Consider the following 22,074-nt stretch of genomic DNA (forward strand, 5'->3'; position numbering starts at 1 on the left):
CCAGGCCCGATCGCGTGTGAAACTTCTCGCGCACCTCTGAAATACACGCACACGCTCCCCCAGGCCCGATCGCATGTGAAACTTCTCGCGCACCTCTGAGATACACGCAAACGCTCCCCCAGGCCAGATCGCGTGTGGGCCTTCTCGCGCGTGTAGTACTTTGGCGCACATTTTTTTCCTGCGCAGGGACGCTACCGCCTGCTTTCGTGTGGCGGACATGTATGGGCCTGTGCGCATCTTTGGCCGTGCGCTGTTTTTCCCTATTCGATTCCATGAATACGTGTTGTAGGCGAGCGTGTGGGCGTTCTGCGCACTTGCCTCCTGTACTTCCCCCGTGACGCCCACATTTTCACGAGTTGTTCCCCATTCTGCGTGTGACGCCCCGTGTTACGCCTACTTTTGTTATGTGCGCCGCGCTATGTGCGAATTCGCTGTGGCCTTATCGCACGGCGTTCGATGACCTGGGCACCAGCGTGCGCCGCGCACTTTTTCAGCGCACATCCCACATTTTGCGCATGCACGGACTTCCATGAATTGATGTGCGATGTTTTCTGTGCGATAATCGCACTTGCACTGCGATTTTTGCTATTTCACTGCGAATCGCACGTTTTCGCACGCGTGCGCCGTTTTTTCGGTGCACATTAATTCCATGAATCGGCCTGTAATTTCATGAATCGGCCTGTTAGTCTGTGATTAATGAGCAAGCTGTCATGTTAAATATGTGCACACTTAAAATATTTTACAGTCATTAGCATCAAACGTGCTAGAATAAGCATATTTTCAAGAATATGGTGTGTGTTTGTGTGTTGTTTTTGTGTGTGTGTGTGTGTGTGTGTGTAATGCAATGCACCTCCTTGGTTTGGGGAAGTTTTGGACCCCTCCAAAGATTAAGTTTTGCTCTAAAATGTAATCTCTGCAGGGGTGCAAAGTTATAGGCTTGGAAGACCTGAATTTGCAAAGAGTTCACACTATTTGAAATAAGACCCCCCATTGTTTTACAGTTAAAGCAGAGTAGGTATAAATAATTGCACAGGATCACACACTTTGGGTGAACAGTGAAGCTGGGATTTTAACCCACTCTATAAATGTGACCTGATACTTTCCTTCTTCCTTGCTTTCTTGTAACTACAGTTGAATTTCTTAGAATGCCTCTTTCAGTGTATTCGCTCCTCAGGTTGTTTAAAAGCATCTAAAAGATTGTCTAAAAGTAGTAGTACCCGCCAGAGAGGCCTGCATCTTCATCTTCCCTTGCAGAACCTTTTGGTTGCATTTGACACAGTAGACCATGGTATCCTCAGGGATAGGCTATCCTCTGTCAGAATTTCTGGCCGGTTCCTTGACTGGTTAGGGTTGTTTCTTTCTGAACACTCCCAGTATCTTCCTCCTCTCACATAGGCAGATATGCCTCTCAATTGCGGTGTGCCTCAGGGTTTGGCTCTCTCTCCTCTCCTCCTTAATCTGTATATTCTTCCTCTTATTAAACTTATACACTCTTTTGGTTTTCAGTGTTTTTCTTATGCTGATAACATGTAAATCCTGGTGCCGCTTGACCTTTCTATGCTGGCTACTGCAGAGCGTTGTCGCTCCTGCCTCTCGGCGGTCCATTCCTGGATGGGTAAAGATTGGCTCCACCTGAATGGAAATAAAACTGAGGTGCTTATTGTCGGTTTGACGCCTAAGTCCTTGGGGTGGTCTTCAGCTTTCTGGCCCTCAGAACTTGTCCCTCCTCCCCGCCTTCTCTTGTTGTCGAAAATCTAGACGAGAAGTTCTCTGCCTCACTATCTATGCAGGAGCAGATTAGTGCTGTTTGCCAATCCGTTCATTTTAAACTACAGACTCTTCACAAGGTCCTGCCCCATCTCCCTTCTACTCTTCGTCCTGTGGTAGTTTCTTCTCTCACTTCGGGTTCACTCGATTACTGTAATGCTTTGTTTCTGGCACAGCCGTCTTTTCTTCTCCAACGGTTGAAAGTGCCCCAGAACTTGGCCGCCAGATTGGCCATTGGTGCCGGTCTTCAGCCTCTGGCATCCTTAACTCTTTGCACTGGCTTTATGGTGGTTAAACAAGTTAAGTTCAAGGCTTTGTGCATGGTCCACCGATCTTTTTATTACAGAGGCCCTAAGTATCTGCAGGCCAAATTCAGACATTATGTTCTGCCTTGTCTCCTACGTTCCTCCACCTACCTGCAGGTTGTTGTTCCTCAGTTCCAATATTTCCGAGTGCATGGTCGTTCGTTCTCTGTGGCAGCAGCCCTGCTTTGGAATGTTATCCCACTGTTTCTTTGTGAGACTACTGATCACCTCTCCTTGAAGCAGGCTCTGAATACCTGTCTGTTCTCTTCCTGAGCTTGCTTCTGCTGCTTGGCGCTGTCACGTGTTTAGTCCTTAGCCTTAGCGCCATGATGTCTCTGTTGGTGAAGTTGCACTTTATAAATCTGGATAACATAACATAACTGATGCTAGAGCATTGAGGGATCCCAATAATAAGCATCATCACAGTTTGGCCCGAATCTTCCTTTTTGCACAAATGGTCAAGTTTTTGGAAATGTATGCACCGACCTGAGGCATAATCAGCATTGCCCCTGTGAAATGCCCTGATTTTTCTCTGTCCTGATTAAACGTGTAATGTCCGATGGTTTTAGCCATCTTATCAACAAAGGCGCCTGACATTTCTGTGTCCTGTTCCTGTGCCAGTTATAACTTCATTTTACCCCGTTCTTTTAAAAACTCGTCATTTATAAGTTTGGCATGTTTGCTGGTTAAATGCAGCATGTTTCCATGACACCCCATGGATCCCTTTTACCTATTTTTCTAAAGGAGCTGGTTGCTTTTGTCTTTCTATGTTGAGAATGTTAATATAAACAGGTGTTTTAGAATGAACTTAAATTCTATTTTCCATGGCACTGAATAACCACCATTTTTTTGTTCAGTTTGCCATATTGCTTAAGCCTGTCCAAATGGCTGGATGATGTAGCAGCTAAAAAACAATTAGCCAGTCTGGAACAGCCAGCTTCAGAAAATACTCCAGCTACGTCTGTATAAAATGCTGAGTGCCACTAGAGACGGGCAAGGTTAGCAAAAAACTGCCAGTTCATTACCAGTTTCTCCACATGGGAGACCCGTTGGAAGGGGGCACAATTAATATGGGGATGGCAGCCACAACCAAGAAGAGGATTCAAACAATTGCATTGTTTAATTGACAACATTCATCAGTGTACAACAGTCCTCAGTCCTCAATAACCAATACTCTGGTTCTCAATCCAAAATAATATTGCCCTCCATGCACAGGGTCACAATGCCATCACAGGTTTCCTCATGCCATCAGCGAGTGCGTCGCTGAAACACTGTTCATACAGCAACCCGTGTGGAGAAAACACCCACATATTTGTTCTTAAGCGTGCTCTTTTCCATCACAAATAAAACGATGAGACACTCACCAATGCTTTGCCACCCAGCACGGCTTAGCATTGGCATTAATACGAGTCCGGCGGTAGCCGTGCTGTAAAAACCAACAGGCCTCCGCCGGACCGGTAATACCATTCTGCCTCCATGATTGCCGGAATCACCGGGGCATTAAAACCCGGTGACCCGGTAATTCTGGAGGCGGAATTCTGTCAATCCCCATTCCCATGGAGTCACATAGGACTCCATGGGGATGGGGACCATGGAAACACTGGTTCCGTCTATGACAGAGCCAGTGTTTCCATGTCCGCCTGCAGGCGGGTGGTGTTACTCCCGCCAGGTCAATCCTTGCAGGAGTGACACCTCCCGCCTGCAGAACTCGGAATCAGCCGGTCCGGAAAAAACATTGGCGGCAGATTTACCACCACCGTTGTTTCCGGACCAGCTGACTTGTAATGAGACCCATTGTCTATTGCTCAAACCCTGCGTGAACAATTACAATGACCAAAATGCATCTGGGCAGTCTGTAACAATAGCCGGGCGCATTCTTTTAAAAAACCTTCAAAACTAAGGTCTTCTAGACAGAGGGTCTGATTCACAGAGCATTTGTCTATGTGATTGTGCTAGTCTAAAACGCTTCTTTGAATCCGACCCTGAGTCTTCCGGCGGTCAACCATCGTTATGCACATCCCTGCCCAGCTCCTGTTAATGAAAGGGTCACCACGTGTTCTATTCACATCCAAATTTACTGGCAAAACACAGAAGCTGCCTAATAAAGCCACATAACATGTAAATCCTTATAGCAACATGCTAAGCCGGAAGAATAATGCTGTGTTTTTAATTTACACATCCTGACTAGTAAACTATAAGCCCACAATGCATGGGGATGCAAACCTGACAAATCTGTTAACCCGCCCTGTACCTTCAGTGATTAAAAGTAATTGTGTAAAACTCAGATAGATATGGATATTCCTTGTTACAAACCTGCAGCTCTTGTTATTCCTGATGCTGAGAAAATGTGTGTAGTAACATGAATGCAACTGTCTTTTTTTCTCCATGTCAAACTAACAGACATCATGCTGTCCAACAAATATATAAACAGTGTTTTGAAATAGTATGTTTTTAAAAATACAAAACAGCTAATACTAACAACTAACATTTTTAATTATTTTAAATATCTGTTCACCTTAATTTCTGCCAGCAAGGGTTGAGGCCCCTAATATGGTTAGTAAACACATGGCTGGTTTGCAATCGATGCTCAGCAGTGGGCAGTCCTCTGCCCCAGTGTCCCTGAGCCACGACAGATTCAATTAGGTTCAAGATAGAAAAGTGAAGATTCCTTATAGGGCCTGCCAGCAGCTCAACTCAGCCACGGAGCATGAGACCCCAAACAGGGTATTTTTGCAATGACAGCCCCAGCTGTCAGAAATTTCAACTATAGATAAATCCACATGGCTCCAATGATCCTGCCCTGAACCAATCAGAATTGCACCTTTTGAGAGCTAAAGACAGGCACCCCAATACCCCTCCCCATGCTGCTTCATGGTCACAGAAGCATGATGCATCTACACTTCTCAACAAATCCCACATATCCTTCTGTTTACTTTGCAAAAAATGCACAAGTGGTACCATAGATTGTGAATAGCAGGGTTCCTGAGTCACTGTAGAAGAAGCTCAAATTAGCTGTGCCCTCTGGGCTGATGTTTCCTTTTTTCTTCATATCACCCCGGGCAGAAATGCTAACATACAGTGTGAACCAGCAGGATTCCTGTCATTCGAAATATCATGAGTCATTGAATTGCATTAGCTGGGCCTGAGTTTCTCAGAGCAATTCTGGGTTCAGCCCCCAGAAATCCCCCCATCCTCTGATATTGGTGCAGTGCTAACAGCTGAGCTCTGTCATTTGTATCTGCCTGCTTCAGGTCCATGGGCTTCAGCGGCTCTGGGGACCAGGCAAACACTGTGGGGCTTCTGAAAGATGGGAATGGCTGGTGTAGAGTCAGCATGCTACCTAAAAACAGGTTGGTGCATCCACAGAAGTCATTTTGGGTTTTTGTGCAGTCTTGTATTGCTTGTATTTCGCTGGGAACAGGCTGTATTCTACCACCACCAACCTCATGCCCAAGGTAGACCACTGAACCGTTACTAATTTTAAACTTGCTGGGCTTTATGGTCAAGTGGGCCTTCTGTAGAGCCTGCAACACAATCCCAAGGCGTGTCACATGTTCCTCCCAGGTGGGGCTGAAGACTGCTATATCATCCAGATAGGCAATGCAGAATTCACCTATTCAGAACATGCTTAACCAACCTCTGGAATGTGGCAGGTGCATTCTTCAATCCAAATGGCATTAACCTGAACTGGTAAAGCCCTTCTTGAGTTGAAAATGCTGTCTTCTCCTTGGGACTTTCTGTCAGGGATATTTGCTAACACCAGGTAGTGAGATCAAAGGTGCTTGGGTACTTTGCAGCACCTAGCTTGTCTACCAATTCATCTGTTCTTGGTAGGGTGTGAGCATCCGTTTTGGGGACAGTATTCAGAGACCTGTAATCCACATAAAACCTCAACTCAGAGGTACCTGCCTTTGGCACCAGCACCACAGGACTGGACAATGGACTACTGGAGGGTTCAATTATCCCACGATCCAACAAATTGTTGACCTCACACTTGATGTGCGGCCTAAATTTGTCTAACGTCCTATAGCTCCTACTTTTGGTAGGCACACTATCTCCAGTGTTAATGTCATGTTTGAACCAAGGTGTAAAATCTGGAGTGAGTGAGAACAAGGGAGAGAATTTTCCCAGAAAACCTCCAACCTCACCTTGCTGCTTAGGACACAGCTGAGGGGCCAATTTGACACCCTCAATGGAGCCATCTGAAGGACTACCTTGGAACAGGTCAAGGAGGGGTTCAGATTCTTCTTCCGCTCTGTCTGATGCAGACGGCTGAGAAGATCCGGCTGCTGGGCACACACTGTGTGGATTGAGGACCATGGACGATCCTTCAGTAGACAGCGCGAAGTACTGAGTCCCTGGCTGGTGGCTTGCAACAAAGCGGTGTGCGCCCAGCAGCCGGAACTTCTCAGCTGTCTGCATAGACATCACCCACCTATGTCCGTACCCGACAGCATTCAGGCTTGTAATCATATACTAACTCATGATCCAAGATGCGGACCCAGCTACAACTAGACAGATTCATTCTGTCCCCAGTCCAGTGACCGGTGCGCCACCCCACTGACCGAGGGGGCCCACCCCTCCCGTGTACCAGTCCTCTACAGACACGCACACACAGAACTTCGCGACACCCCAGTCGCCCAGTCCTGATGAAGGCCCCACAAGAAAGGATCACAATTGAACCCCACAAGGGCCGAAACACCTTGGTGTAGACTGTTTGAATCCCAGTGTTGTACAATACTCACTGTGTGCCTTGCTATTATGTACTGATGGAATATGTTTTGTTGAGATAGTGTAATCACCACAATACTACTGTCATTGCTGATATTGACAGTGGGATATGTATTTGTTATGATATTTTGTACTGTAACTCAGACCATACGTCTTGGGTTGATAGTTGATGTACTGTAATGTTTACTTGATCTATGTATTGAGTTGTTCTGTGTTGCATCTCTGTATGGATACTTATCCATAAGAATTGTTCTTGATTATAATGAACATTTTTGAAGGAACGAAAGGGGGGTGTGTTTTATTTAATGAATAATCACTGTGTACACTAACCTAGGTCTGTGAGGGCCTGTATGAATTTCCCTACCCGACCCTTTCAATTGTGTCTGACAATTTAGCCCACTTGGGCAGAATAGGTTCTTGACCAGGAGCCCTTCTTCCTAATGCTGCTGTGTGCCAGCGAACTCACTCAGGCCTCGTGATGATGGGGGAAGGCTCACAGAAGGCCCTCAGGGAGGAGAGACCATCCTCTGATGCAGACAACAGGAAAGTAGAGGCTTCTATATGGAAGCCAACCCTAGTGAATATGCCAAATAATGCCTTTGCAACTGACCTGGCAGTTACTGTTTTGATTGGGATGGCTTCAGGATAGCTGGTCACATGGTCAACTACCACCAGAATAAACCTGCCAGAGGATGTTGGATTGTAGACCAACAATGTCAATCCCTATCCATAAATTTGGCATGTAACACAACTCCTGTGCAATTCAGGGTGGTAATGGGGGTCAAATACTTCAGGCATGTCATGGTCAAGAAGGCTAGACGTGCTGCCTGTACACATGCACCTGTCCCTGCCCTTAATAAAATGATTCTACACCCACGTACTAAACAATGCTCCAAGTATGTGCTGCCCACCTTCAAACGGGCCAGCCGATTAAGAAAGTTTGGCAGTTGTGTTTTCCTTGCAAGTGGAGGTTGCCATGGAAACTTGCAAGTCAGTTGCTAGGAAGTAGAAGCCGGCGTCCTGGACGTCGACGTTCGACTCACGTGACTGCTCCTTTTTAGTTCCGCCCCTTCTGAGCTTCGTTGCTTCTGAATACTCTAAAATTCTTCTTGTATCTGAAGTTACGTATACCTTGCTTTCTTGTCTTGTTCTTTGGTATATCCAGTGCTTTTCTTGTCTTGTACTTACTTACCCTTTTTTGACCCGGATCGCTCTACCGACCTTGCCTCTGGCTCCTCCTTGTAGTGTACAGACTCATCGGTTTCCAAGACTTGGATTGCCTTCCTGGACTGCTCTCATCTACCCGCCCCCCCCTCCCTGGTTTTGTCTGCTGCCCGTCTAGTTTTCGACTCGGATTACTCCCACGGCCTTGCTTCTGTCTTGCTCCTGGATTTTCGGCATTGAAAGAGGAACTGTTTTCTAGGGATTGCTTCGCCTAGTTTCTTCACCTCCGGCTACTTCCTGCAAAATTTACTGCAGTCACACACTTGGACTAGAGACTTCCTTTGGTGTGTGCTAAGGCGTCCTCGTTCCGTCGGGACAGGTTTTGTGACTTATAAGGCGTCCACGTTCCTACAGGAATAGTTTGCTTTATTTGGAACTTTGTTCTACAAACTTTTTCTCTCCTTTTGGATCATTAAGACTCAAAGAACTCTGGTGGTAAGATATAATCCTGTTTCTTCCTGCCTCTTTTCTTACCATAATTCTTACTGAACTATTGTACGTTTCATTTCAGACCCAGTTAACCATTGCTATTCTGGTGTTGAAATTTAGACCCACATTGAAATCCTGCATAAATTAGTACAGGTTAGTGAGGATATTGTTTTTTGTTAACTCTGAAATACGTATTGATATTGTTCACATTAACATTACATTTTTCCTTTGCAGCCACGGTGTCTCGGGGTATCCAGTCTTTCAATTAATTTATCCTTCTGCATGTTTTTATTTACATTCAGAAGGTTATATTAGTGGGAACAATGTTTCTTCACAACGGGGTCGAGTTTTAGAAGCAGTATTCTGACAAGGCAGCTCCTCTTCCTCATCAGGTTCAGGAGCTTGGCCAACTGCCTCCACCTCGGTGGTAGGTGAGTTGGGGGGAATATTATCTTTCTCTCTGTTTTGTTTTCTGACTCCTTTAGCCTTGGGTTTCCCCTTTGGCTTTGGCTCAACCTTGGACTTGGCCACGGCAGCCTTTGTTTGAGACCTAGTGCAGGGTCTCTCTGCTGTATCTCCCACAAGACCTAAGTCTATGAGATCATTTCCCAGCAGGACTCTTCCAGGGACTTGCCTCTGAACACTTTCAGGTGTCCTGGCCACTGAACCATTCAAAGGTAGATTTACAGGCATAAATTGAAACTTGAGAGGGTGGTCATCAGCTAACTTAGTGGGGACCAGACGGGCTCTGGACAGCTCCTCTGAATTTACGAAAGTGGAATCCACTGCAGTTCTGCTGGCACCAGTGTCCCTGATGGCAGGGGTTTCTACACCATCTACCAGGAGACTATCCCAAAGTAGTGCTTGGTATTGTCTGTGATGGAGGCATACGCCTCAGACACTCTAGGTTACCAGGATCCCAGGGAAACTAAGACTACTTCTGAACCTATCCCACAGGGGAAGGAGTCAGAAGAGAAGCATGCCCCTGTGAATATGTCTTCCTACTCATGGTGGAAGGCCAGATTCACAGAGTGGATCCCCAAGGTTTTAACCTTATATCTGGAGTCGCCTTTCACATGGTAATTTGCTCCACAAGCCACACAAGAACCATTGGGTATTGGGACATAGGGAAGCTTATTATAACCATAGTTGTACTTAGGATGATTAGCCCCACTACCCTGTACATGCTCACGCGACGTACCCTTTTTAAAATTTTTATGGCCCTAATAGGATGAAGATGTTTCAGTGGAGCCACCCTCCTTATCTTTCTGCTTCTTCCCCTTTTCCTGCTTTTCTGAAGCAGGCTTGTCCTTATGGGACACCCTGTGGGATACCCAAAAATCTGCTGCAATGGCTAACTTCTTACGATCTATCTCATTAGAGTCAGCCAGATACTGCTTATGTTTAGGGTACATGAGGCAAAAATATGTTCCAGCATGACTAAATGGATCATACCTTCAAAAGTGGTAACCTTATAACCATCCACCTAACCAGTTAAGTTCTTTAAAGAGTCAGTTACATATGTGACCCAAGTACTACCTTCTCTTTTCCTGTACTCCCTGAATCTTTTGAAGTATTGGGCAGGAGTCTTCCCAAACTTTAAGATCAGGGTTTACTTCAATTTTGCAATGTCGTTTCTCTCAGTCTTTGAAATTTCCACAATGGCACTGCAGCCAGAGTGTGGCAGGCTACCGAGAAACCATGCAGTCCTAGCAGCATCCACTACATCTTGCACTTCACAAGCATACTCAAAAGCAGTCATTTTTCTCATCACACACGCTGAGCAGATCTTTAGGAAATCTAGGATGTGAGGAGGAACCAGAGCCCTTTCTGGACCCTCTTGATGAGCTGTTGGCAACTTGAAGCTTGGCAAGCTCCAACTGATGTTCCCTATATTTTTGTTTTTCCAATTTCTCCAACTCAAGCTTAGCCATGTTAAATTCAAGTTCTTTTTCCCTTAGCCTAAGCTGCTGTCTCTTGGGATCTAACACAGCCTCAGTGGAAATTGAGAACACATGGGACTGGGCATCATCATCCTCATCCTCTCTCACTATGATGGTAGCAACAGACACATCTTGACTGTTACTGGGAGCAGCCCCAGCACCTTCTGCACTATCGTAGAAGTGAAGAGGTGCAATCATATTTTCTTGCCAATCAATAATCTTTTGGATTAGCTCAGCTTTTGTGCCAGAGGCAGTGATGCCTCTTTCTGCACATAGCCTTCTTAATGTTTCAGATTTAGAAGCACTCAAAGTAATAGCAGTGACTGATTCCATTTTATAAGTTAATTGGCTTACAACTACTGGCTAAACAAAGGCCACTGTGTTACTGTGTAAATGTAATCCAGTGCCACACCAGTGTGCAACACCCAGGTACCTAAGTTCTTATCCCACCTCTGTACACCAATGTGTTAGAATGGATTTCTGAACTCTGCTCTCGTGGACAGATGTTCAGGAGGCCAGCATAGCTTATTGAAACAGCGAGCATTTCTGCAAAGTTAGCCAGAACAATTCAAGGTAGCTTGGAGATCAGTCAAGGCTAAGTCCCAGGATTAGTGGAGGTGATCTGAGGTCTTGGGTGAGCAAACACAGTAGCACACAAGAATTACTCTTAGACATTAGTATATCAAAAATATATATTTGATTAGGCCCAGAACAAACACAAGTGAATAGTGAGGAGCACAGTAATAATATTACCTAAACACACACTAGGTAAAATATATGTGCCGTCACTTTTTCTGTCAATGCAGTAGAGTTCAGATTCCCACCAAAACATGCAGGAGGGAAAGCACCCAAACTTTAAAACAATGGCCAAATCCAGAAATGGATATCTCTAACTTCAGAAGTTTATCCCTACGATGATTGGAGCCGTTTGCTCAATGTTATGTTTGTGCGTAAAAGCGCTCGTCAATGCGTAAAAATCACAAGGGACAAACTTCAACGGGAAGGAAAAGTTAGAAGAGGACACTGGAGTGTGAGGAATTCGTTCCAAGAGTCAGAGGCGGGTTTGATATGGAGAGAAAAGCGGTCCCCAACTTTCAGACAACTATAGGGAGCAAGAGCCACCCAATTTAAGACAAGGACCACAAGGGATCCTTTGTGCGTAAAAACGGTAGGGATGAACTAGAGGCCACCGGTAAGTGGTATGATTACTCACCGCCCTTAACTCACTCTGGGCTCAAACTTGGCAGGTTTCAAGAAGGTCACCTGGACTACAAAATCCCCTCCTTGGTTACGCTTCAAAGTGTACAGGCGCTGCGGGTGCGGATGCAAGTACATCAGGAGCTGTATCTTTTGTAACAAATGCAGGACAAAGAAAACACTGGTGCACCTGGTCTCAGAACACTTGAAGAAAGGCAGGAAAGTCACCATCAGCGAGCTCCACTGTTGCACAGTGATGCAGGAGCACCCAAGGCTTGTGGACTGATGCATGCTTCTCTCTCGGGGCACAAAGCAGTAGGGACAATGAGATTTGTCACGAAGATGTCTTACAGTGCAAAGTAGGGTTCCAGGGTACGGTTGCCAAGGGACAAGCTGGTCGGTCCACTGGAGAGCCCAGGGACACTTCCAAGTAGGCTCATTTGCAGGGTACCAAGGAGATGTTGAGAGTGATTGGCCCCACCACTCAAAAGGGTTGAAGCACCTTTTCAGGTCTTCAGAGATCGAACGCAAAGAGGGCTGTACTGGGACAACAGTGGGCTCAGGGTGCCAAACCTTCTCTGTGCGGTTCCAGACAGTCCTTGGATTTGCTTCACTTCTCGGGATGCATGGCTACATGTAGAGGTTGATTTGGACCTCAGGGTGATCTATGGGTCTGCATGCAGAGCCCCTGCTCAGAACCTGAAGTTTAGTGAGTGCTCGCACACCAGCTGGCCAATGAGGAGATCTGCCCCACTCATGAAAACTAGCAGTGGTCAAATCAGGGACCACTGCAGCTCTCATGCTCTCGTGCTCACCAGACATCCTGGCACCAGTAGTGTGGATTGGGACCAGACTGTCACTGGCCCACTTCCTGGGTACCCACATACGCGACATGCATTAGCCCACAAAAAGCGTTGGATTTCGCGGGTGAATGCATGCCCAAATAAGGACTTGCCGGGTCACAAAGGGCAAGGGAAAGGCCAAAGCAAAAAATGGCAAAATGAGAAGACAAAAGTCCTTGTGGCACGGCCATGACAGACACTAGCCACAGTCATGAGCCAAATGCGGTAAGCATGGTATGGCTCTGTAAATGTTAATACAAATACACCTAAAGCTTCTGCTGCCACCAGTCTACTCATAGGCACATTGTCCAGTTACCAAAAAATCCTTAAGGGATGTCTAAGGCCTGAAAAGGCAAGGACCGCAGTGCGCGGTACAGTAATGTACTTTGCACACTGAAATGCAGTTGTCAAAAGTGGCAACAAAGTCATAAGACTAAGGGAAACAATGTTCCCCAGTACTGACTGCCAGAAGGACAAGGCAGTTTCCCCAGAACGATGAGCAAAAGCCCAGTGGAGGGCAGCTGAAGGCTATGCTTCACTGGAAGAAATTTTTACCTAACACATTGGCAGACTTGAACCTTAAACTCCGCCGCTGTAGGACGGAAACAACCAAAAGGCTGACATTCTCTGTCTACACCCCAAGACTCTCAAATCATATTCCTGTCAACATCAGAATCTCCCCCACACTTCTACATTTCTGGAAGTAGCTCAAGACCTCATCTTTAATGAATGACTCCTCTCCAACACCAAGGTCCACACACCCTCCACTCCCCACCATCCATGAGACTTGGTGATCTGCTCCCATCTGTTTCCTCCCCTGATTGCTTGTAGATCACTGCTGCCAAACTGCCCACCCTCCCCTGTTAGCTCCCCTTCCCTTGTTCCTCTGCTTCACTCACCATGTTCTTCCCCCTATAATTGTAAAGTGCTCCATTGCTTCCTGAAGCTAGGTCCACACTCAATAAATACCCTAATAATAATAATAATAATAATAATATTAGACTATGCGGACAGCTTCTACTCTCAAAAATGGACTACTGCAACACTCTCTTTCTCAGCACCTCAGAACGCAATTGAACAAACTACAGGTACTGCAGAATAATGCCCTCAGAGCGGCACTGAGTATCCGCGTCACTCACATATCTCCAGCTACAGACAAGATGCTCACTAGCTACCTGTACGAGACAGAATCACCCTGAGATCCCTCATCATCGTCCACAAATGCCTATCTAACGACACCCCCAAATACTTGGTAGACAAGTTCAACAAACACACTTCAACCAGACCAACCAGAACGTTGTATTCTCACTACCTATCCATCCCCAAATTCTGCCTAACAAAAGCAGGCGGCTCCAGCTTCCCAGTCCTAGCCGCCAAACAATGGAATGCTATACCATTGAACCTCAGAGCAGAACCGTCCTTTTGGACCTTCAGAGCTAAAGTGAAGTCCTGGCTCACCAACAAGAGGCCCACCAATATCTGACACACTAATTAATGTACTCCTATTCAATGTCTGCTCTCGACCACCATGTAACCTGGTCACCTGCACTTACTGTTTTTTATCCTGTATGTCTATATTATGCTGTAACCTCCTCTAAGTCTCCGGCGGCCAGTTACCCCAGGGTTCGGCGTGCAGTATAAATAAAGAAACTAAACTAAACTAGATGATGCTCCTGAACTACCTACTGAACATGCTACAAAAAGTCAAAAACACAGCAGCTAGACTTCTTCTAAGACTCTAAACGACTCGGGAGGATAGCCCAGCAGAAACGTGCTCGCCTTGGAAGCAAGACGACACAGAGCAACACAGGTTTGATCCCCGGGTCTGCGCTTAGAAACCTCTGGGTATTAAAAGCGTTATAACTAACCTATCATATCATATCATATCCCATCACCCCAACCCTTCAAACATTCCTTTGGCCCCTGTTTAAACAGAGTATTCATTTGAAATCCTTATCCATAGCCCATAGGTGCCCATAATCCACTACAAGGAATTGTATCCACTGCAAGGAAATTCATCCACTATAAACCTCAAACGCTTTTATCTAGCAACACAGCTTTAGTAAGGGTCCCAAGTTTCAATTGGAAACGTTACAGAAGAAAGTTCTTCCTCCCAACCAAACTCTTCAATTCTCTGCCGAGACATGTACACAGAGAGGAATATCACCTAATCTGACTCTTTTAGGTCAGTTCCCTAAGCCCTTAAATTAAACTGGAACAGCAGGAACCCACATGAACAGACATGGCAACCACATACTCCAACAAAGCCTGTCAACAATCTTCAGTGAAAGAGTTCCTCTAGCTTACCCATTCCCTCTCTCCTATCCGACTCACATCTTCATCCCTTCCCACCTTTCACTACTCACAAAACACCACCAGTCACTTCCGTAGCCCCATCACAATCCCTAAAGCCTTCCCTAAAGCCTTCAACTGCTCAGTCTTGAGCTTTTTCTTCTAGATAGATCACAGCAAGCTTTCTTGGCCACTACCCCCACAGAATAACACAGACACTTAGGACAAGGTTATATCTGTGCTGCAGGCATTAACATAGCAGGATTCACTTCTGCCTCTCTCACTGTCCCAGTAGAAAAAATACGCTTTTCTTGAAGGCCATGGGCAGCAATGACACCAAATTGGCAGTTGTGTGTTATATATGACAACTTTACCAGCCTCATGGTGAGTAAGCAACTGCTGCAATAGTTAGGTTTGATGTAGGTGGCAATGGCAGACAGGTATTCTCTTTGCTAAAGAGAGCCCTCATAGCTACAGACCTCTGGATCCCTGTGCCTAAGGGCACCTATGGGAGGATCCCTACAAAATATGTTGTGGCAGTAAAACAGAATATTTAGGCCAAAGACCACAAACAAAAGCCAGTGAAGGTCAGTGAATGCCGCCCCTGCAAAGTCACTCTTTTGCCTTCCTTTCTTCCTGTACATTTTGGGGATGGGTGCCCCCTACCTTTCTCCCACTGCATGGCCCACTGCCGCACTCCCCCCCGCCATCTACCTCACCACTTACCTGAGCTGGTCCCCACTGCCTCCTCTGTCTGCTCTCCAGACCACTTCCCCGAAGCCAGACATACTGTTCATCATGCAACATGACCGCAATCGGATTACTGCTGTAAGGGCGGGGATCATGGACTTGGATGATGCCGGGAATGTGAAGATTGCCCCTTTTCAATTTTGGACAATATGATAGAGTCAGCATTGGTGTGCCCACAAAGGGGAATTTGGAAACTCTGGAGACATTCAGAAGGCAGCAGGAATGTGATCCAAATCGTGGAGCTGGTATATGGGGGATCCCCTAGAGCTATCCCAACCTTCTCTAGGGTGCCCTGTTACAGCAAATACAGTTTCCACATAGCAGACCAGCCAATGGTGTGCATCACTATGCCATGAGCTTACTCGGAGTACAGAAATGTGTCCAATGATATTACAATTTGGGGCAAAGAAGAAAGTGGAGAGAAAACCCCAAAGAATCTGCCTCAAAAATGGTGAATAAACATTGCTGTACAGAACTTTGCAGATCATTTTGGACTCTGCTAACGACTCACCAGGTGGAGAGGCCTCCTGAGAGGCCCTCACAATGAGATCTCAGGTTGCCACAGCGAAGAACAGACTGACTGCCATTACAGATATGCTTGACCTTGAGATGCCACTAGGGTACTTGAGAACTAGTACCCAGGGGCAAGGGGGCAAATTGTATCAGCAAATACTGCATAACACCTGAAGCTTATTACAACCTATGGGTCTGCACACGAGGAGGAGAAAGAACTACATAGGAAATACCCATCACAGAACAATAAACCAAAGAGGAAACAGCCACCAAACACCATGATCATTGGAACGATAAGTACAACAGTTAGCATATAAAAGGCGGCAGAAGTTAGAGAAGGTGTAGGCGAGATGAAGAGGTGGAACCTGAAGTGGCCAAGCATGCCACGTTATAGGAAGATTGCAGAACAGGACAAGGTTAAGGCAAGTGGGCCACAATGTAGAGAAGGTAAAGATTGCTTGAATGGCATGCTGAAGTCCCTGGCACAAAGGCTGGCAGAATCCAGGTCTTAAGTCTTAAGCAGGAGCAACACGGTAGCCTACTTGGGGCTTAAGCACAGAGACTGTTGGTATTTTCAAAGTCAACTAAAGAAGCTTTGAAGAACCATGAGAACCTAAGGTGAGCTTGTGGCGGACTCAACCAAAGCTTCCTTGATACACTTGGCTCAGTGACAGCCTGACAAATACCCAGGTAGGGAGGCAGAAAATCCTATGCAGAAGACCCCTAGGGCAAGAGGAGTATATTTGGAGGGAAATGCCCTTGTAAAACCATGTAGGAGAATTTTAGAGCAAGTGCGGAAAACTACAGTCCATGTCCCAGCAGGAATACCTCACAAATGAAGCATGCTGGGGAACTTAACACTCTCTTAGAATTAGAGTATTTTGTACGGACATCTCCTGAGTGTGTATGCCCTGAGATTGTGTTGATTAGAATATAGACTGGACATTGGTACTCTTGGAATAAGTAATTCACAAAATGTGATTTATTTGTCAGTCTGATACTGTGTGATGGCTGAGCTGTGATCTCTTGGACGTGAGACAAAATGGTGTCCTAATTATAGATCCTGTAATCCCAATATTCAACAACCCTGGTGTGAATGCTAAGACCAGACCCATTGGAATTCCTAACAGGGAAAGGGGTGAGATTTTTGGGGCTCTTCGTTTTACTCTTCGTTTTATCTGGCATCCTGGTCTTACCTCACAGACCTGGGCCTGCCATCTGGTTAGACTTGTGCATGCTTGTAATGCGAGAATAGTCACTATGAGAACCCAGTTTTTGGATCGGTATCCCTCGCTGTGTTTCCCAAAGCAGTCTGGGTGTACCTAAATAAACAGTGACTTCCCCTCTGGTTCTGCAGCATTTGGTGGGTGAAGAGGACCATTCAGAGGTTGGATTCCAGTGCTTATGATGGTTCAAGCATTACCACAGGCATCTGCAACCTTTGTCTCTCCAGTAGTTTTGGACAACTCCCCTTAGCACTATACAGCATAGCCAATGGTGAGGTACGCGGAAGTCATATTCCACAACATCTGAAGAGCAGAAGCTTGCGGACCAGAGCGCTAGAGAAATGCTTGTGCTGTTTGTAGTGTTAAACCAATTAATCCGATAGGAAGACTGGCAGAACAGATAGAGACAAGGTTCATCCCCATACAGGTGTGCAGAAATGGGTTGGGAAACTGGCATAGTAGCCCTGTATCAAGAATGTGGCCCCTGAGCACAGAAACCTCAGGGGTTTTATAGTGATCTACACAATGAGCCTTACACAAAAAGCCATTATGATACATTTAGTCAGTTACATTACTAATGAGATTCTTAATGGTACATCATTTCGACCTTGAGCGTCTTGGCTTTATAGCACCATCTGAGCTTGGTACAATTCCACTCTGCTTACCCATGTGACACAGCTCACCTCCTCTATTAATCTTTCCTTTAATCATAACATGACATAACTGCATTTGCAGCACCCATGGGACCACTCTTCCGATTCTAAGGCTGCTAAACTCATCTTCATGACATACTCTGAGGCTGGGCATACCTGTGCCTGGATAGATGCTCACATAACGCTGCATGGCCTCATGGGCACTCATGTACCTGCCAACAAGTAATCTATTGTTCTGCGCCACTTCTCTAAGTATGGCTGCGGTTGCCGTATAAGTTGCCAAGGTAATGGATGTGGTTCTGCTCTGTCCAAGACTCATGTACGCCCACAGACTTAAAGTAAAATATTGCCCACTTCTATAGTAGTTGCAGTGCTTTTGTAAGTAATTGTCTAAAGCACAGTATCCCCCGGTAAGCACAGTGTCTGGCCTTTGGCCCTGTTACAAAGTTCATGAGGATTAGCAGATTATTTGTGAATAATACCTTTTTTAGCTGTTATTGCCTTTATGGTAACAATGTTCATGCCGATTTTCAGGTTATTTGCAAAATCCCCCTTTTAGCTGTTAGTGTCACAGCACAAAAAATCTTGTGGGTTAGTAGTATGTATTGCATGTACCATTCTGCACTTTTTCTTTAAATATTCTTCCATGTGCAGTTGTGTGTTTTCCCCTTTCTTTACTGCTATCTGACTTGCTGTTTTCATTTGCTTCCTTTTAGGGTTCCCTAAGGATCCGGATCCCCAGGATGCAGATGTTTCTTGATACACTGCACTGTGGTCAATTATGCTTAGGACCACAGCCAGTAAACTCTGAGGTAAGGGGCGCATGGATTTCAGCTGAAAAGCAAGTGGGTGGCTGGATGGCGTCCGGGCTTATATACAGAAGTACAGAAAATGGATGCTGAGATTGTACAAAGACTTTGAGAGTTTGCAGAATCTGGGAAAATGGAGTCCAATGCCCATTTCTTCCTCCAATAATTTAAGAAGGATCTCCAGTGGCCCATTATGGCTATTGGTGGCTTCTTGTCTGGGTGCTGGCTGTGTCTCCTATGTCCTAACATTGTTTTAGACTCCTCCCTTCTCGCTATATTATGTTATTGGGATTATAACGTGCTTCCATGCCATTTTCTTGGTCTCCATGGGCTCCAGCGGAACTGCAGTGGGGGCGCTTGAGGATAGTGGGGAGGGGGGGGGAGGTGTTGTGTTGATGAGTGCACACCAGAAATCCTATAAGCTCAGCGTGTGGGTCAGTTTTTAGGTGTTCTATATTAGCAATTGTATTTGTATTTATTGTGTTTATATAGCGCTTTAATCCAAAGCGCTTTACATTATAACAACAAGATACATAAAAGTTTATTACAGTAGAAGCAATTTACAAACATGAATCAAACCGATACAAAACAGTAAGTAGAGCAATTAATCTGTTAGGGTAAGAGGGAGAGAGGGTGAGGAGAGGTGCAGAGAGAGAAAGGAGGGAAAGGACAGAGAAATAGGAGAAGGTAAAGATATCAGGGTGGGGGATGGAGAAGGAGAGATTTCAGGGAAGTACGGAAGGAGGAAAAGGTAGGTATGGAGCGGAGAGAGTTAGGGAGTTGCAGTGCAGGGAGGCTAAGAGGTGAAAAGAGCGGAAACAGGAGGATGCACATGGGGAAGGGGGGACAGTGAGAAGGAAAAGATCAGCAGAACGAAGTGAACGGGAAGGGGTGTAGAAAGAGATGAGAGATAACGGGAGCAAGATCATGGAGAGATTTAAAGACAAGACATAGGAAATGAAAATTAAGTTGGGAGTGAAAGGGAAGCCAACCAAGGGTGTACGCAAGGAAATATCGAGGCTGATTACCACAAAAGCAAATACACCAAACACGGGCTATGAAGATTCACAGATCTTTATTCTACTGTACAGTTACAAAGAAACAGAAATTACAGATAGCTATCTGGCCCTCAATACATCACAATGAGTACCAGCCCGTCAGAGTGAGGATAGAAAGGTACTGGACATCTAGACATTCGCATATTTATACATTTCAGTAATAATGTCCAGCCCCTCTACAGGTTAATAATCTGTGGTCTAGAGTTCGTGCCAAGTTCACTTATGGCTCATACAATAATATGCACATGGTTTACATTGATTTGTATTTCAAACAAGTCACAATGGCAAAGTGTATTCCTGGATTTAGCAGTAAGCCTTAGCACATATCCCTTCACAATGCAGTTCTGCCAGTGTCCACGCTCGACATTTGCATTACATTGTCCTCGATGTATGTTCGCGGATGAGGCTTGTTAATGCAGACAATCCTTTGACTACAAGTCATGTTCGGGACAAGGTCTCAATACCTAGTCTAAACATTCGGCCCTCGGAGTGTCTAACCATTAACTAGGCACAAAGGCCGGGAAGGCTCAGTTACAAGTTGGACACACAGTCCACCATTTTAGAACACAGAATCACATACGCACAGAAATAAGTGTTTGTGACGCCCAGATAGTCCAAGTCGTCGAACAAGGGACCCTCATTGACCTATTGTTGAGAAAGGTTTGGATCCATTTTGTGGCTTCGTGGGAGAAGTTGGCAGCAGTGGACAGATATTTGCAAAAGCACTCTGCGGTCTACAAAATCGAAAGCAGCGGATAGGTCTAGTAATAGAAGCAAGGGACATTGGGCCTCATTAAGAGCTAGGTGGTAAGGGATTACCGGCACTGGTAAGGACACCAGTGCCGTTAATCCCTTACCACCCTATTCCGAGGTCCCTTAGCGGGTCCCTTCCTTAACGCCTGGTTTTACCCGTTATGGGACTTCAGAGCTAACAACGGTACCGCAAATTGCGGTACCATTATTAGCTCCATCCCCATTCCCATTGAGCCCTATGGGGGCTCGAATGGGAATGGGGAATGGTTCCCGGAATGGGGACTTAACGGGTCCTCCAAGGCTGGAATTACCCGGTAAGTCCCTATTTTGGGAACCCGGACCTGGAATGCGGTAAGGGGGTAGCCATGGTGCCAATAGCACCATGGCTACCTCCTACCTCGTAATGAGGCCCATTGTCTGTTATCTTTCAATAGGTCGATTTGCATGTTCAAGTCGATTAGGGCCGTTTCAGTCATGTGGAGGGGTCTGAAGCCTGATTGTCTTAGTCTTAAAAGGTTGTTAATTTCAAGGTATCGCTGGATTTGGAGATATACGGCCTTGTTGATCATTTTGAGTAAGAATGGTACAGTTGTGATAGCTCTATAGTTAGTTGGGATGGATGGGTCTAGTGAAGCTTTCTTCAGTAGCGGTAGTACCCAGGCATCCTTAAGGTTAGTGGGGACCTTGCAGCTGCGGAATGAGGCATTTATTAGTTTGGTAATAAATGGTGCAAGTTCTCTTGCAGCATCTTTGATGATTTGTGGTGGACAGCTATCCACCTGGCATTTTGAGGATGATCTTTTTCACTTCCTTGGAGTTCATTTGGGAGAGTTTGAATTCTTGTCGAGATTTAGGAGGGTGTTCATTTTGGATGTCGGAAATCACTAGTTTAGTGAGGTCAAGCCTCTTGGTTGCAATTTTGTTTTGGAAGGTAATCATTTTGTTAGACAGTACATTTTGGATGTTGGTACACCATACTTTGTCCTTTGTGCATGAATCCTCGGGTGGGATCGAGGATTCCATTTCCCTCAGGATCACAAAGAGTTCCCTAGTATTGGAGCTGGCTTTGTTGATCCTGTCATTGTAAGTTTCACGTTTGGTGCGTATTAGTTCTGTTTTATATTTGGTGGATAGTTCAATCAAGTTTTGTTTATTTTCTTTGGATGGCATATTTTTCCATATTACTTCCAGTTTTCTCTAATCGCAAGGCTTTTAGTTGTGGTGTGAACCACGAGTTGAGATGGGCTTTAGGTTTTCCTTTACGCATTATAAGAGGAGCGATAGTGTCTAACGCTTGTGTCATAGCCGTGTTATAGAGGTCTGCTAGTGCTTCTGGGTCCGACGAATGAGGTGCAGCATTTAAGGTAGGAAGCAGAAGTGGCAGAAGCATGTCTCCCGTGATGTTTCTTTTGTTCCTTGTATGAAGTGGCAGAGCTAGTGGGCTGGGTATTTTGGCCGTTCTTTTGGCAGGTGTTGCAAACGATATTAAGTAGTGGTCAGTCCAGGTTTGAGGTACTATAGAAGTAATTGTTGTCTCACAGTTGACATCTGCAACCCAGTCTCGTGTTCTACCTTTCACATG

The 22,074-nt window shown here is 45.6% G+C and overlaps 1 protein-coding gene across 5 annotated transcripts in view; it reads left to right on the forward strand.

The window, feature by feature from the left end:
• The window catches only part of LOC138481537 (uncharacterized), a 1,141,930-nt gene that overhangs the window by 186,393 nt on the left and 933,463 nt on the right, over positions 1 to 22,074 (forward strand). For all 5 annotated transcript variants that reach the window (XR_011274268.1, XR_011274269.1, XM_069613714.1 and 2 more), the window contains exon 3: positions 18,589 to 18,684. Coding sequence is in view for 3 of the 5 variants with exons in the window: in XM_069613714.1 (XP_069469815.1) it covers positions 18,589 to 18,684 (96 nt within the window). In the remaining 2 variants the exon portion in view is untranslated. The remainder of the gene's footprint in view (positions 1 to 18,588; positions 18,685 to 22,074) is intronic.

The sequence above is a fragment of the Ambystoma mexicanum genome, chromosome 5p (genome assembly GCF_040938575.1).
Source record: "Ambystoma mexicanum isolate Mex_15411 chromosome 5p, UKY_AmexF1_1, whole genome shotgun sequence".
Lineage (NCBI taxonomy): Eukaryota > Metazoa > Chordata > Amphibia > Caudata > Ambystomatidae > Ambystoma > Ambystoma mexicanum.